General features: G+C 34.3%; 1 protein-coding gene across 3 annotated transcripts in view; it reads left to right on the top strand.

Annotated features, from left to right (window-relative positions):
• dnah5 (dynein, axonemal, heavy chain 5) overlaps window positions 1-16,820 on the top strand; it is a 233,694-nt gene that overhangs the window by 39,419 nt on the left and 177,455 nt on the right. For 2 of the 3 annotated variants that reach the window (XM_087286533.1, XM_087286534.1), the window contains exons 12-17: window positions 4,197-4,304; window positions 4,372-4,457; window positions 6,041-6,362; window positions 6,610-6,816; window positions 9,500-9,671; window positions 12,716-12,861. In XM_087286533.1, coding sequence (XP_087142659.1) covers window positions 4,197-4,304; window positions 4,372-4,457; window positions 6,041-6,362; window positions 6,610-6,816; window positions 9,500-9,671; window positions 12,716-12,861 — 1,041 coding nt within the window. Of the gene's footprint in view, window positions 1-1,803; window positions 1,831-4,196; window positions 4,305-4,371; window positions 4,458-6,040; window positions 6,363-6,609; window positions 6,817-9,499; window positions 9,672-12,715; window positions 12,862-16,820 lie in introns of all 3 variants that reach the window. The other variant, XM_087286532.1, reaches the window with a different exon arrangement.

Consider the following 16,820-nt stretch of genomic DNA (forward strand, 5'->3'; position numbering starts at 1 on the left):
GCGCAGGACTGATTTTTTAGTCCCATTACCACCTGCTCCCGTGAGGTTTTATTCCACACCCGACTACTCCTGCTGTATATTCAGCCTTTGTTCACTCGCTGCCTGTTTAGAATAATGTTCTACCAACAATTCCTGCTAAATTTAGATTTGGTTTCCAAAATCTTACATTTAAATTGGGTATTAGCAAAAGATAACAGATAAAACTGTAGGTTGTGCAATTGTATAGGCTAAAAATCAATTTTGTTTGCCCCTTTGTGATGAGACATGAATACTCCCTTAAACCTGAGGTTTCAGTCTTGTGACTGCTAAAGGGTAAAACTTTGAGGTATTATCACATTGCACAGAGGGCAATTTTTGTCTATGATGTATTAAAAAGACTCCCATACTTCAGGCTTGCGTGATGTGGGTTTCCTAACAGTAAACTGACTGTTTTCTAATGCAAGATGAAGAACAGCACATCTTTATTTTGCTCTCCCATGTTGGAAAAACCCTCTCTAAGTACAGTTATCCAGATGATGCACATACAGACAAAGAAAGCACTGGTCATGTGTTCAGTCGTGAGCACTGGCAGTACCTGTGCTCAATAAGAATGAGAAAATCCTAGATATGTTGTTCCGAAATAATGTCGGGACTCGGGAATGCTATATTGTTGGACCACGCGCTTCCATTTAAATTACACCAGAGTTATCGACCGCTACCATGTTTTATTCAGAAATTTATTACCGTGCAAGAAATCGGGTCAGATGCAAACCTCTAAGCCCTACCCCTTAAAAACAACTCCACACCCTAACCCTCCCAGAAAAACTTTTCACTTGGCACAATACTGTCAGGCAAGTATTACTTTCCTGGCAACCGCATAACCCAGACACAACCATCAGATTGCCAGACAAGGATGTGCGATTGGCCATCCAGAGAACACCAGTCCAGTGGGGTGTGTTTTACACCACTTACACCATGCATACAACACTTTGTGTTGCACTTGGTGATGTAATGTTTGAATGCAGATACTCAGCTATGAATTCCCATTCCAATGAAACTCTCTACTCACCGTTCTGGAGTGCATTTGAAGCCCATATGTAGTGGGGAGATCTGTAGCTATTGACTTTTCCTTAGCATTTGGTCACTGGAACAGATCGGGGTATCGCATCCGGCGTGTTACCAGAGGAGGATGCGGATGAAAGTCATGAGGGTTAGGGAGTCGCAGAAGAAAGTGAAGAGTGGGGCGGGGGTGCATGTGAGGAGGGGGATCAGTAAAATGAAGTACTGAATCAGATTTCAGAGGTGCCTGATCCGGATCCGGCTTGTTCCAGCATAAATTAAGCCCTGTACATCTGTGATTTGAATTGATTTGGAGGGCTGTCCCAAAACCCTTGGAAATATAGTGTATCTCAGAGAAAGAACAATCTTTCATTTTGTTTAATATCAAATTACGTCTCTCAGAATAATCATTTACTCATCTATACCCCTTAGCCATAGGTCTCAAACTCAATTCCTGGAGGGCTGCACCTTTGCACAGTTTTGCTTCAACCCTAATCAAACACAGCTGATCCAACTAATCAAGGTGTTCAAGACTTTTTTGAACACCTTGATTAGTTAGATAAGCTTTGTTTGGGTTAGAGCAAAACCGTGCTGAGCTGCGGCCCTCCAGGAGTTGAGTATATACAATATATGCTGTATACAGTTGCCTCTTTTTAGGTGCACATATAATTGTGATAGAAGTTAGATTCCATAAACAAGCATTGCTTGACTGTAGTTAGCATGGACTAAGTGGTTTTTGTTCTCTCCGCTGCCTTCTGTTGACAGACAGCAGATATGCAGGGCAAATGGGAGGTAACTGTAAAGACATAATGTGTTTTAAACTTACTGCATGTCTCAGCATGAAGCATGAACCAGCATGGAAGCTAACGTTATGTCTTTAACTTCAACTTAAGTAGAAATTGCCCTTTCATACTGATCTAACATCATGTGAGGCTTATTTTAATAATAACGGAGGTCATGATTTAGGCTTCAGGCCAGTCCTGGATTTGCATGAAAGGGCAAATGTTACCTGTCGCTTTAACCTAGTATTGTTGCACCGTGAGTCCATTAACATTCATCACCTCTCTTTATTCCGGTCACAAGTTTATTTATTCACTCTCATTTTTGTGTCCATGGAAACAAAGTTCAGGCCCAGAGGACTCGATGCTTCAGGAGCACTGAATAATTGAACAAAAGCTGATAAAGATCTATCGCTAACTTCTGTTCTTTGTGAAAGTTGACAGTCTGTAGGAGTCAATGAATATTTTAAAATAAACTGCTCCTCTGGGCATTTACATTGGTCTGATACACACAGATGAGCACTGCTGTAGCACATGACTGAATATTTATCTTTTCAACCGGGAAATCTTTCGCTACAAAATTGGCTGGTTGTTGTAACAAGAGGCCATGCAGGAATCATTATCTCGAAAATGAATATTCTGTCCTATCACTTTCCTGTTCTAATTCCAAGTCCACAAACTATCCACTGGAAAGAAAGTATATGAGCTATGGTGGAGGGGAAGAATTTTTTTTTACTGTAATTTTATCATATCTCTTCAGAGGACTTTTGGAATTTAGTGCAAGAGCTTGGTAGGTTTCTGTTTTCTTTTTTTTTTTATATGGAAAGGTTTCTTGACCCTTATGCTGTGTTCACACCAGACGCGGCACAGACGAATAAATCACACTATTGGCACATTTTAAGTTTACTCACTTCATTCGTGCATCAAATTAGCTTCATTCATGTGTCAAATTCAATTCATAATTGATGCGGATTTGCATCATAGGCAGGGCTTTTGTCTGCCCGGTGACTATAGCTTTGTTGCTGATGTTAGAGCAACAAGGTGCCACCCACAAAATTGGGAGCATGAAATTGTCCAAAATGTCTTAGTATGCTGAAGCATCAAGAGTTCCTTTCACTGGAACTACAAGTGGCCAAGCCCAAATAGAGGTCTGCTCAGGACTGATTTTTAAGTCTCATTACCACCTGCTCCCGTGAGGTTTTATTCCACACGGGACCACTCCTGCTGCATATTCAGCCTTTGTTCACTCGCTGCCTGTTTAGAATAATGTTCTACCAACAATTCCTGCTAAATTTAGATTTGGTTTCCAAAATCTTACATTTAAATTGGGTACTAGCAAAAGACAACAGATAAAACTGTAGGTTGTGCAATGATTGATCTATTTTGTTTGCCCCTTTGTGATGAGACATAAATACTGCCTTAAACCTGAGGTTTCAGTCTTGTGACTGCTAAAGGGTAAAATTTTGAGGTATTATCACATTGCGCAGAGGGCAATTTTTGTCTATGATGCATGTGAGATAGTAGCCGTGCTTTAGGAGGGCTGAAAAATAGTGTAGATTTCTTCGGCACCATGCCTGAGTCCACTAGGTGCACGCAGCTATGTGAGTTTATCAACTCCTCCAGAAACTGTACCTGGATGATAGAGGATTTCAGCTGTGCTTCTGACTGAAACAAGCCCAGATTGATGAACTGTTGTCCAGTTTTGGCAAGAACATTTCCCTTCAGGACACCAACAACAGGCACTACATCATAATCACACCCCTACAAGAGAAAGCTCCTGATTGGTTAATGCAGTGCGAATGTCCGCTGAAGTTGAGATTATCCAACTAGAGCGATCCATCAAACGCTCAATTCGCACAGCTTTATTTGCGAATCACGTCATTCATGCAACCTCATCCACGCAAATTGCACCACAGGATGTCTATTCGCTACTTTGCATTGATGTAACATGTTAATCACTCACGCTTGACATTTCATCTGCATCTGGTGTGAAGGCAGAATTAGGCTTTGTCCGCGCATATACAGGTATTTTTATAAACAGTTTTATTTCTTCCTTTGTTTAAAGGGGATCTATAATCCACAAATCCATTTTACAAGAGGGTTAAACACAGTTGTGAGGCAACGATCTGCGAATACAGTATAACCAGCTTCTAATGGGGAAAAATGTATAAACATTTTTTTATTAATAATCACAATTCTTAAAAACATAAGTCCGCAGAAACACTTTGATTGACATTTTCCCTTTGTACATGTCACCAGAGGAGAAAAACCCCGCCCATTAGTGATGATCTCTACCGCATTAGCACAGGACGTTAGTCTTGTTTTTAAATTTACCACTATGATGGTGTCATACAAATGATTGTAATGTCCCCTGTAAAGGCCATTGTGCTGACTATGAAGAAAAAACAGTACAGCTTCCTGGACCAAAGGAGGACTGACTTTGACCAAGATTATGAGGAATTTTGTAAACAAACCAGTGAACTCCATGTAAGTATGTTTTGAGGTCTTTTTTTATTTGTATGGAACTGCTAATATATTTGATATTTCTTTTCAGAATCAACTGAAAACTTTCATGGACAACACATTTGACAAAATTCAAAATACTGAGAGAGCTTTATATGTGCTCAAGAAATTTGAAAGGTAATGTCTGACATTTTTGCTTAGTTAAATAAAGTACATATATAAAAAAATATATTTTAAATTTTATTTAATTTTATTCATTTCATAATTAATTAATGAATCCTTATATATTGTTTTATTTGTGTATTTTATTTAATTAATATGATTATTTTAAAACTATTAATTCTAAAGATAATAAAAATATATAGTTATCTGGTAGTATTTAATTTAATTAATACTGGTAGTATTTTTTATTTTATTTGATTGTATTTTGTTTAATTTAAATACATTTAATTATTTTTTATTAATTTATTTTGTTTATTCTTTGCATAATTAACAATTAACAATTATTGCATCCGTCCATTTATAAATTTTTTTAATTTTTTTTATTTTATTCAATTTTTGAACCATTAATTCTAAAGATAATTTACCAGTATATAATAGTATTTTATTTTATTTATTCATTCATTGCATAATTAATTTATTATTTAATTTAATTATTCTTTTTTGTATTTTATTTAATTAATATGATTATTTTTTAACTATTAATTCTAAAGATAATTTACCAGTATATAATATAACATTATTTTATTTTGTTTTATTTTATTATGTCCAATTAAATTTAATCTTATTTTAATTTATTTATTATTTTATTTAATATAATTTTATTTTATTTGTATTTCTTTTTTTTTTCTTTTTTCTTTTCTTTTAATAATGCTGGTAGTATGTTTTAAATTTAATTGTATTGTGTTTAATCAAATTTATAATTTTTTTATTTATTTATTTTATTTATTCATTGCATAGTTAAGATAAAGATTTTTTCACCACATTTCTAAACATAATAGTTTTAATAACTCATTTATAATAACTGATTTATTTTATCTTTGCCATGACGACAGTAAATAATATTTTACTAGATATTTTTAAGACACTTCTATACAGCTTAAAGTGGCATTTAAAGGCTTAACTAGGTTAATTAGGTTAACTAGGCAGGTTAGGGTAATTAGACAAGTTGTTGTATAATGATGGATAAACTATCGATAATATATATATATATATATATATATATATATATATATATATATATATATATATATATATATATATATATATATATATATATATATATATATATATATATATATATATATATATACCTTAAAGGGGCTAATCATTTTGACCTTAAAATGGTTTTTAAAAAATTAAAAGCTGCTTTTATTCTAGCCAGAATAAAACAAGTAAGACTTCCTCCAGAAGAAAAAAATATTATCAGACAAATTGTAAAAAAGGAAAGAAAAATCAAAGGCGAATAACTGTGACTTCAACTGTGTGTGTGTGTATATATATATATATATATATATATATATATATATATATATATATATATATATATATATATATATATATATATATATATATATATATATATATATATATATATATATAATTATTATTACTATTTTTTTAAGTATTAATTTTAAAGATCATTTATAATTATTGTTGTTTATTCTATTTAAATTACCAGTCTAGTTTTTACTTTTTAAATATATATATTAACATTTTTCTTCTGTCTTTTTTTTTCCCCCTTCTTACATTTTCCTCAGGCTTGGCATTCCAGACTTGGGCATCAGTGACAAGTATCAGAGGATTCTGCAAAACTTTGGCAGGGATATTGAGATGATCTCTCGAATTTACAACAAACAGAAAACCGATCCCCCTATCGCTCCAGACCTCCCTCCGACAGCAGGGAAGATCCTGTGGGCTCGGCAGCTGTACAGTCGCATCCAGGAGCCCATGGATCTCTTCCAGCAGCTGCCTGGACTACTCAGCACTCCAGATGCCAAACCCATCATTCGAAATTACAATCGAGTGGCCAAAGTGCTGCTGGAGTTTGAAGTGCTTTATCATCATAGCTGGATGGCACAGGTCAGTTGTCTTGCCAAATCAAAAGAAGTATTACTCTGCAAAAATTATTTTCTAGCTTACTTTTTTATCTTGTTTCTAGTCCAAATATCTGAAAATTCTTAAATCAAGGCAATGGTTAATTGTTAGCCTAAAGAATCAGCTAGCAAAATAAACATTGCACATTTTGATTTCTCACTGACTTTAAGTAATTGAGTATATTTGTGTTTAAACATAGTCAGTTATACAATATTTATCCATCTCTTTATAGACTGAGGCAGTTAAAGCCGGCCTTCAAGCCTCTTTACTGGTCAAGAGTCCAGAGACAGGGCAGCTGTTCGTAAACTTTGACCCACAGATCCTCACGCAGATTCGAGAGACAGATTGCATGCTTGGAATGGGACTGGACATTCCACCCTTTGCAGCCATCTTGCAGCAGAAAAAAGAGGTTTTCAAAAAGAACTACAATAAACTTCAGGTATATGTATTATTTTTCATTCTTCTTATTTATTTATTTATTTATTATGGTTGAACAAAATCGTTACAAACATTTCCTACACTTGACAGAAAAAATAACATCGTATTATAGAACACAAAGGATTAAAACAATTTTTTTTGTGAGGTTCATTTATAAAACATTAAAGATGAACAAAAAATGAAATACTTGCGTGATGCTAACTATGCTACCCATTGATGCTACTATACTGTTTTTAAACCATACTATTGTAAAGTAATGTATTTAATCTGTTGTGGAAATTTTAAAGTTGCAATGGTAATATAATAACTAAAGTAATTTCCAAATTTCCAAATAGTGATTTTTTTTTACAGTAATAGGGAATATTACACTACCACAAACCACAGTTTACTGTAGTAAAACAAGATATATTACAATATCTATTACATTTCATCAGCTCACCATGGTTAATACTACTCTATTCTGGGGTGCGTTTCCGAAAACTCTTGCTAGACAACTAAGGTTGCAAGTTCCGTCATTTGGCTTTTCCCAAATCCATCGTTCCAACGATCGTAGCAACTACACCTCATGAGTTGTAGTTAGAAGCATAGTTCATGACTGTGTCTATTCCCAGTTATACCCCCTAAGCCCTATTCATTTAGAACAGTGGTTTTCAAACTTTTTTCACCATGTACTACCTCAAAACTATTGTCTCTCCATGTACCAACAAAATGACCAGTATTGAAATTAAGTAGTGTAGTTGGCCAAATTAAGCAGCTAAAGCACTGCACAGTTCGAAAACGAGGCATATTCATATTTATACAATTTGACAACTTGACCACGTGACTCGCGAAGTGGCATTCTGAAAAGTTAAGATGTTATCAACTGGGCACGCCTGGAATGCAAGCACGTCGTGGTGCAGTTCCTACTCATTTTGCTACCCTGTGGGTTAAATGTTGATGCTAAAGTGACTGAGATGTAACGAGAGAATACGGTCATTTTTCAAAATAAAAAAATTTTTCAAAATAAATGATTGTTCAGATTGTCTGGTACTATTGATCTATAGACTAGTGCCGGTCTGTGGCCCGAGGGTTGGGGACCACTGCTCTAGCGTTGATCTGCTCTGCAAGCAAACCACTCCTCTATCTTTAGTTCTGCCTCATTTGAATAGATTTTTAGCAGCTGATGACGAGATGCACTAAAGAAAACATTCTGAGCACAGTGCTTTGATCGTAGGCTTTGGGAGATCAGCCAATTCTGATCACATCAGTGTTATTGTACGCATCAAATGATTAAAATTGTACTCATTTTTTCTTTCATTACTCAGTGATTCCTCCGCGTACCACTAGAAGTACATTTACATTTAGTCATTTAGCAGACGCTTTTATCCAAAGCGACTTACAAATGTGGACAAGGAAGCAATTTACACAACTATAAAAGCAACAATTAATACGTGCTGTAGGCAAGTTTCAGGTATGTAAAGTGTAAGAAGCAAAACATTAGTATTTTATTTTATTTTTTATTTTTGTAATACAGTTAGCGGTAGAACCAGAGAGGCAATTGCAGATTAGAATGGGAAGTGGAGACTAAATAGTTGAGTTTTTAGTCGTTTCTTGAAGACAGTGAGTGACTGCCATTCTGATGCAGTTAGGGAGTTCATTCCAATAACTGGGCAGATTGAATGCGAGAGCTCAGGGAAGTGATTTCTTCCCTCTTTGGGATGGAACCATAAGGCGACGTTCATTCACAGAACGCAAGTTTTTGAAGGGCACATAGATCTGCAGAAGTGAGAGCAGATAAGAAGGAGCAAGGCCAGAAGTCGCTTTGTAAGCAAACATCAGAGCTTTGTATTTGATGCAAGCAGCAACTGGCAGCCAGTGCAAACGGATGAGCAGCAGAGTGACATGTGCTCTTTTAGATTCATTTAAGACCACTCATGCTGCTGCATTCTGAAGCAGCTGAAGAGGTTTGATAGAGTTAGCTGGAAGCCCGGCTAGTAGAGAGTTGCAGTAGTCCAGTCTGGAGAGAACAAGAGCTTGAACAAGGAGTTGAGCTGCATGTTCAGATAGGAGGGGTTGGACCTTTCTGATGTTATAGAGTGCAAGTCTGCAAGATCGAGGAGTTCTAGAAATGTGATCAGAGAAATTTAGTTGGTCATCAGTCGTTACTCCAAGGCTTTTCACCGTTTTGGATGCAATAATGGTTTCCTCATCCATCTGGATTGAAAAGTTATGATGTAGAGTCGGGTTGGCAGAAACTTCAAGCATTTCCGTTTTCGTGAGGTTAAGCTGAAGATGATGAAGTAAGTCCGCATACCTCTAGTAGTACACGTACCACAGTTTGAAAGCCATTCTAACATTTAAACTTGGAATGATTAAAAAAGCCAAAAACATTAAAGTCATCTCTTTTAGGTGTAACTTGCTTTCAAAGTAGTTTTACAGTTCAGTTTTAGTGATCTTCTAAAATCATTAACATATGCTATATAATATATATAGCATATTAAATAGCATATGTTAATGATTTTAACTTACAGAAGGTTATTTATTAATCTGTGTATTACATGGGCCTGTTTGTTAGACCATATCTGCAGTGGTTTGAATGTGAAAAGTAGACTTAAAAAAATATTTTTACATGTAGATGCGCATACAGCTTAACTAACACAATGATTTTCTTGCTTGTGTGTTGTTTTGTTTGCTTCTTGCCTCAGCTAATGGTGACCAGGAACTCAGGAGTGAGGTCTAAAATCCAGGCAGCCTTTGAACAACTACTAATGCCACATGTTGCTAAAGTTGATGAGGCCATCCTGCCTGGTCTGACCTCCCTCAATTGGACCTCCCTAAACATCGACAAATACCTCAGTCGAATCACTGCTGCACTCGGTGAGAGACTCCACTTTGCTGATCTCTAAACTTAAGCTGATTCCTATGGCCACACCAGAACTGATATTCAATAATAATAATAATTATAATAATTCCTTACATTTATATAGTGTCTTTCTGGACTCTCAAATCTCTTTTTAGGGGGATAATAAGCTAATAATAAGCTAATAATATTAATAATAAGATAATAACCAAATAATAAGCTATATATATATAGTTGAAGTCAGAATTGTTAGCCCCCCTTTGATTTTTTTTTCTTTTTTAAATATTTCCCAAATGATGCTTAACAGAGCAAGGAAATTTTCACAGTATGTCTGAAATTTTTTTTTCTTCTAGAGAAAGTCTTATTTGTTTTATTTCGACTAGAATAAAAGCAGTTTTTAATTTTTTAGACACCATTTTAAGGTCAAAATTATTATTATTATTATTCTACAGAACCATTTAACCATAATTATTCAATTAATTTAAATTAATAACCCTAACCTGCCCAGTTAACCTAATTAACCTAGTTAAGCCTTTAAATGTCACTTTAAGCTGTATAGAAGTGTCTTGAAAAATATTTAGTCAAATAATATTTACTGTCATCATGGCAAAGATCAAGTAAGTCAGTTATTAGAGATGAGTTATTAAAACTATTATGTTTAGAAATGTGTTGAAAGAATCTTCTCTCTGTTAAACAGAAAACAGGGAAAAAAATAAACAGGGGGGCTAATAATTTAGGGGGCTAATATATATATATATATATATATATATATATATATATATATATATATATATATATATATATATATATATATATAATATATATATATATATATATTATATATATATATATTAGCCCTCCTGAATTATTTGCCCCCCTGTTTATTTTTTTCCCTGTTTTCTGTTTAACAGAGAGAAGATATTTTTTTTTTTCACCAGATGTTGATAACACCATAAATCTTAATGGTTCTACAGGGCTCGAAATTAACTTTCTTACTTGGTAGCACCGGTGCTCCCAACTTCAAATGTTTAGGAGCACAAAAAAAAATTTAGGAGCACCCACCAAAAATGTATGAGCGTCACTGCAAATTGTTTATCAAGGAATTTATTGTATTTGAAAACAACATCACTCCACTTACTAATGCTGTGATGACTTGTTGATGTTTGTCCATTCCAAAATGAACGTCTAATATTTTACAATATTAATGATGACGATGATGACAATAATACTAACAATGAATTGCATTTCTCAGTATAATGCAGCTTGAATGAGAGTTATGTGCAATGAAAAGTCCTACTGTTACTTTATGAAAAACAAGTGTATGATTTGCATAAACCAAAATGAAGCATTGCAGTAAGTAATATTTATTTTTTATCAATTTAATAAATAATATTTCTGTTACAAAACAAGTGAAAGATTATAATAAATTCAAGGCTGCAAAGCAGTCATCAGTAATTAAAAAAAATATATATATATACTGTATATGAATATATATATACATCTCAAGAAAGAATGGGCAAAAGAAAGGAAGAAAAGTCTCACTTCTATCACTCTTTAAAAGTTTTGGTTTCAGTTTGTGTCATTTTAAATGCTCAGTCTCGTTTTGCCCTGATTTTTATTTGTCATTGTTTGTGGAAAAGCAGCCGACCCAATATATGAGCGGGGTAGAGCAGGATTCTCGCAATGACCACCGGCGCGTTCTTTTTTATAATCTGCAGTTTCAGTATAAACTTTAAAAAAAGGAGCTTCTTTGGCGATGATGTGTACAGTATTAGATTTGACATTTAGCGGACATTAGCGCTGAACACGCAGTGAATGCAATGCATCAAGATTCGGGCATCTTCTCTGAAAACACTCGGTTGATCTCGGCTGGCAGATCAACTTTCACCACATAATCGGTGCCGTTATTTGTCACAGTAGGTGGGGTTTGTAAACCTGTGTACTTTTCACTCTTCAGCCGCTTGCATTTATCGCGGTCACAAAAGCTCCCTGACTGCGGACAGCCTTGAGTGATCGACAACTAATATGAACCAATATTTGAAGACTGATTTAGAAAAGATCCAAACAGGTTGCATTACAACCATTATAGCCTATGCAGTTGCACAAATGCACCCAAATTTATTATGAGGTCCCATAGATTAAATTTTAGGCGCACATGTGACCAAAATGGTTGCAATTTCGAGGCCTGTTCTGTGGGTATTGTCTATTCAAATCTGATCTTTATTTTGTATTTTCTATTGGATTCAAGCCAGGTGATGACCCGGGACTTTCTACAGCTTGAATTTCTTTTTCTGAAAGCATTTGAGAGTTTCCTTAGCTGTTTTTTGGATCATTGTCTTTCTGAATGTTCCACTCTGGATTTATCTTCATCATCCTGCTAATGTAGATGTTGGACAGAAGCAGATAATATTAATTTTTAATGAGGAAGGGCAGAGAGTTGCTGAACAACTACTGTTATTTAGCTTTATTATTATTTAGCTTTATTATTCAGCTGCTGTCTGGGCTTTCATTGCCTTTCTACACCTGCCTTTATTCATTTGTTTAATACTTTTTTCTTGTGTTATTTGAGTTTATTACACATAATTTCATTTGTAAACTAATTAGATTTGTTTTCTTTTCACATATGTATCTCTTTGATTTGTTGTCAACATCTGGTGAAAATTTCAAGTCAACAGTACCTTTAGAAATATGTTTTCTGAGAAAAATGGTGATGTGTTGAACACTTACAGAATTTTCCTCACTGTATATATATATATATATATATATATATATATATATATATATATATATATATATATATATATATATATATATATATATATATAAAAGAAAAAATCCATGAATACTTACTCATTCGATTTTCAAACCATTGGCAATAATAATAGCTTATCTTCCCATCATTCACTGTTTTGAAGACTTTTCACGTTATGTGGGTTTGTGGCCATTCATATATGAGCATCAGGTGGATGAAAAGCAAACCGCATACCTTCGACCTTGTAGTGTACATTAGACACTTTTTATAAATATCTGAAATGAAAGGATTCGTTCTCCTGGTTCACAGACAACCTTGAACTACTGCTGCACCGAGTGAATGACCTTGTGGAGTTCAGAATCGATGCTGTTCTGCAAGAAATGAGCACGGCTACGTTGTGTGTGCTGCCTGAAGATGAGCCGTGCACATGCGAGGAGTTTGTTCAGACCACTAAGGTACAAACCCACATTAAACAGACATGTACATGAACACCAATAGAAATTGTTAGCTTCTCTTATGAAAGAAAAACAAGTATATTTTAAGTTCATTTAATGAAGTAAATACAGTGTGTAAATATATTCATATATTAATTAGTGGTGTCAAAATGTTTTGTTTCTTTGATGCTCCACAATGTGGATGATTCCGTATCAGTTCAGTAATAGATCATTACCGGTTATTATGAATTCATGTAATTTCGCGGTAGCATACTATGACGTGGGAGGCAATAGTAGGTAACTGAAATGCTCCGACTACTTAAAGCAGGGGTGTCCAAACTTTTTGGGTCGAGGGGCAGATGCAAAAAAAAAAAAAACGTTGTCCCGGGCCAAATTTTACATACATCACACACACACGCATATATATATATATATATATATGATATTTCCACACATGTCTAAACAAAATAGTTTTAGTAACTCATCTCTAATAACTGATTTATTTTATCTTTGCCATGATGACATTAAATAATATTTAACTAGATATTTTTCAAGACACTTCTATACAGCTTAAAGTGAAATTTAAAGGCTTAACTAGGTTAATAAGGTTAACTAGTCTAATTAAGGTAATTAGGCAAGTTATTTTATAACAATGGTTTGTTCTGAAGACTTAAGGGGCTAATAATTTTGACCTTAAAATGGTTCATAAAAAATTTAAAACTGCTTTTATTCTAGCCAAAATAAAACAAATAAGTCTTTCTCCAGAAGAAAAAATATTATCAGACATACTGTGAAAATGTCCTTGCTCTGTTAAACATCATTTGGGAAATATTTAAAAAAGAAGAAATAAATCAAAGAGGGGCTAATAATTCTGACTTCAACTGTGTGTAGATAGATAGATAGATAGATAGATAGATAGATAGATAGATAGATAGATAGATAGATAGATAGATAGATAGATAGATAGATAGATAGATAGATAGATAGATCGATCGATAGATAGATAGATAGATAGATAGATAGATAGATAGATAGATAGATAGATAGATAGATAGATAGATAGATAGATAGATAGATAGATAGATAGATAGATCATAACAAGAACTGCTGCTTAATTGAATGCATGTGATAGCGACACCAGGTGGTTATTTATTGAATTACGTTCATTTTTGTATAGCGGGCCAGATTCTATTGAAATTTTAAAAAAGCCTCGTGGGCCGCCACAAAACTGATTGCGGGCCGCAGATGGCCCGCGGGCCGTAGTTTGGACACCCCTGACTTAAAGGGTCACTAAACACCAAAACACATTTTTTGAGATGTTGACAGTCATATATGTGTCCCACGTTGCTAAAAACACTATTATGACACAAACATTTCAGAAAAAAAAGAAAATTGGTTGTTATGGAGTTATTTCGAGCAAATTTGTTCTTCCGGTTTGAAAATAAACTTTTAAGCTACGTCATGGCCATGAGATTCTTGTGTAAATTCCAGCATGGAGACTTGATGTCTGTACCGGCCAGTACAATGTGACATCTTTGAGTTTTCAGCATTAATTCATTTGAAAGACTTGATTTGAACTAATCAGTGCACTCTATTGTAAATAAAGTGCAACTACATTAATATGCAAGATAAAACTTTGAAGGCTCCTGTTACCTGTTACAGTGTTCAAAAAGACGCCACGTTGTGTTGCCAACTGTAATGAAAACAAGTGGAAGAAGAAGAATTGTTTGGAGACATGGGTCATCATTGTTGCGTTTATAAATGTGCCACAGCAAAGGTTTTGTTTTCATTTTTATCACGATGATAGCATCGATCGTGTGTGGACATGTGTGGATTACAGTGGTCTGCTAACATGTGACAAAAATATGTATGTAAGGACAATTTTTTACCTGAGAGCTTTTCGCATTGCGAAATGGTGAAATCCAGATTTACCGCTCGTCTTCTTTTAACAAAGACGTGGTTCCATTTTGTGTCGACTGTCCTGTTTCTACATATTTAGTAAGAGAAGGATCAGTGTTCTGTTTATGTTTCTTCAGAGGCAAAGTTAGTTAGTATCATCAGTAGTACTCTTTTAGTTTTTAAAGACATACCTAAGTCAAAATGATTTAGTTACTAAGTTTGCATTACTTTAATATCACCACAATATTATAGACTGAAAGATCTGCTGTAAATGCTGTCCTCCGAATGTAAACATGTAAACACCTTAATCAAACTATTAGGATTTTCGCCACATTTTGTGACAGGATAGTCTATATACATATGGATGTTTGACGAAATTTTTATTTGCATCTACCGAGTATCGGTATCTACCGAGAAATTTGATTCTGACCTATGGCCTGCGGTCTGTTTAACTGTTTTCTCGCTAGTGTAGCATTCAGTTTTTCCACTTACAAAGGCCGCCATGCAAATAGCAAATGCGCTATGGCGCGACACTACTGATTCTTAAAGGGAAGGGGAGATGAGACTCTGATTGGTTTATTTTTAAAACACTATAACTCTTTAAGAGAATAAGCACAACCATGTTAGATCATGCGCCACGGCGCAAAGCATATTTTGCCATCCCTAAAATAGCAAAACTGGATTCGGACATGCCCTTAATTTTAAGAATTTACATAATTTTACAATGATTACGATGATTCTGTAGAGCGCATCTGCATTAAATAAAACCAACCATTCAAAAGTGTTGATAAAAACAATAAATTAAAGATATAAATGAAAAAACAACAACATATATTTATTCAGGTACACAAATTGACTATTGAAATGTAAAATATTGGTGTGGTTTTCATTGTGTGTATATATACCTGAATACAATTAATCTTTCTTAAAGTTAAAAGCATTATAATTTTTTGTGCATGAATGCTTTAAACGCTTACACAATCACACGTCTAAAAACACAAACACGATGAACTGTGGCTCCTGGTCAACTATAATCTTGATTGACATTGCAGATCCTGTGATGTGACTATTGTTGATGTGCAGATTGCGATATCGATATATTGTGCAGCCCTACTGAACATACTTATTTGTTTTACTCAGAAAGTTTTATCTGTGAAAAGCAAAAAAGGCAAACCAAGTATACTTTGTAGATGCAATTATTCTTCAAAGGGCACCTATGATGAAAATCATCTTTTAGAAGCTGTTTGGACAGGACTGTGTGTTGGTATAGTGTGTCCATAGTCATATTAGGGTGATATAAGTGGAAGAAGAAGAATTGTCAGGAGACATGGGTCATCATTGTTGCGTTTATAAATGTGCCACAACAAAGGTTTTGTTTCCATTTTTACCGCGATGATAGCACCAATCGTGTGTGGACATGTGTGGATTACAGTGGTCTGCTAACACGTGACAAAAATATGTTTGTAAGAAACATTTTTTACGCGAGAGCTTTTCACATTGCGAGATGGTGAAATCCGGATTTACCGCTCGCTTCTTTTAACAAAGACGTGGTTCCATTTTGTGTCGACTGTCCTGTTTCTACATATTTAGTAAGAGAACGATCAGTGTTCTGTTTATGTTTCTTTAGAGGCAAAGTTAGTTAGTATAGTCAGAAGTAATAGTCAGTATAGTCAGATATAAAGACAATAAGTAGGGCGAAATAGAATCTGCAGATAATTTTCCCTATATTTCTGCAGAGAATTTTGTAAAAAATCTGTGGATTCATGCAGAATTATTTTGGGAATATCGCAACAAAAAAACTTAATAAATGAAATTTAATATAATAGTTTTTTTAAAAAAACTTTTATTTAATGTTTACAATGCAAATCCATCTGGATCCACTTATTTGGTAAACAAAGCAAGTCTATCATATGATAAATCGACTAGAAGACAGAAAATATTACTTTCCAAGCTGTATTGTAAACAAATCAAAGAAACACTTTTATATTAGTCAATAATATTACTGAAATGAATTTAAAAACTGAATAACTATGAATTTCCACACATTTCCACACGTACATGAATAGATACAAGGATGGGCC

This window comes from Danio rerio, chromosome 16 (genome assembly GCF_052040795.2).
Source record: "Danio rerio strain M-AB ecotype USA chromosome 16, GRCz13ab, whole genome shotgun sequence".
Classification (NCBI taxonomy): Eukaryota; Metazoa; Chordata; class Actinopteri; order Cypriniformes; family Danionidae; genus Danio; species Danio rerio.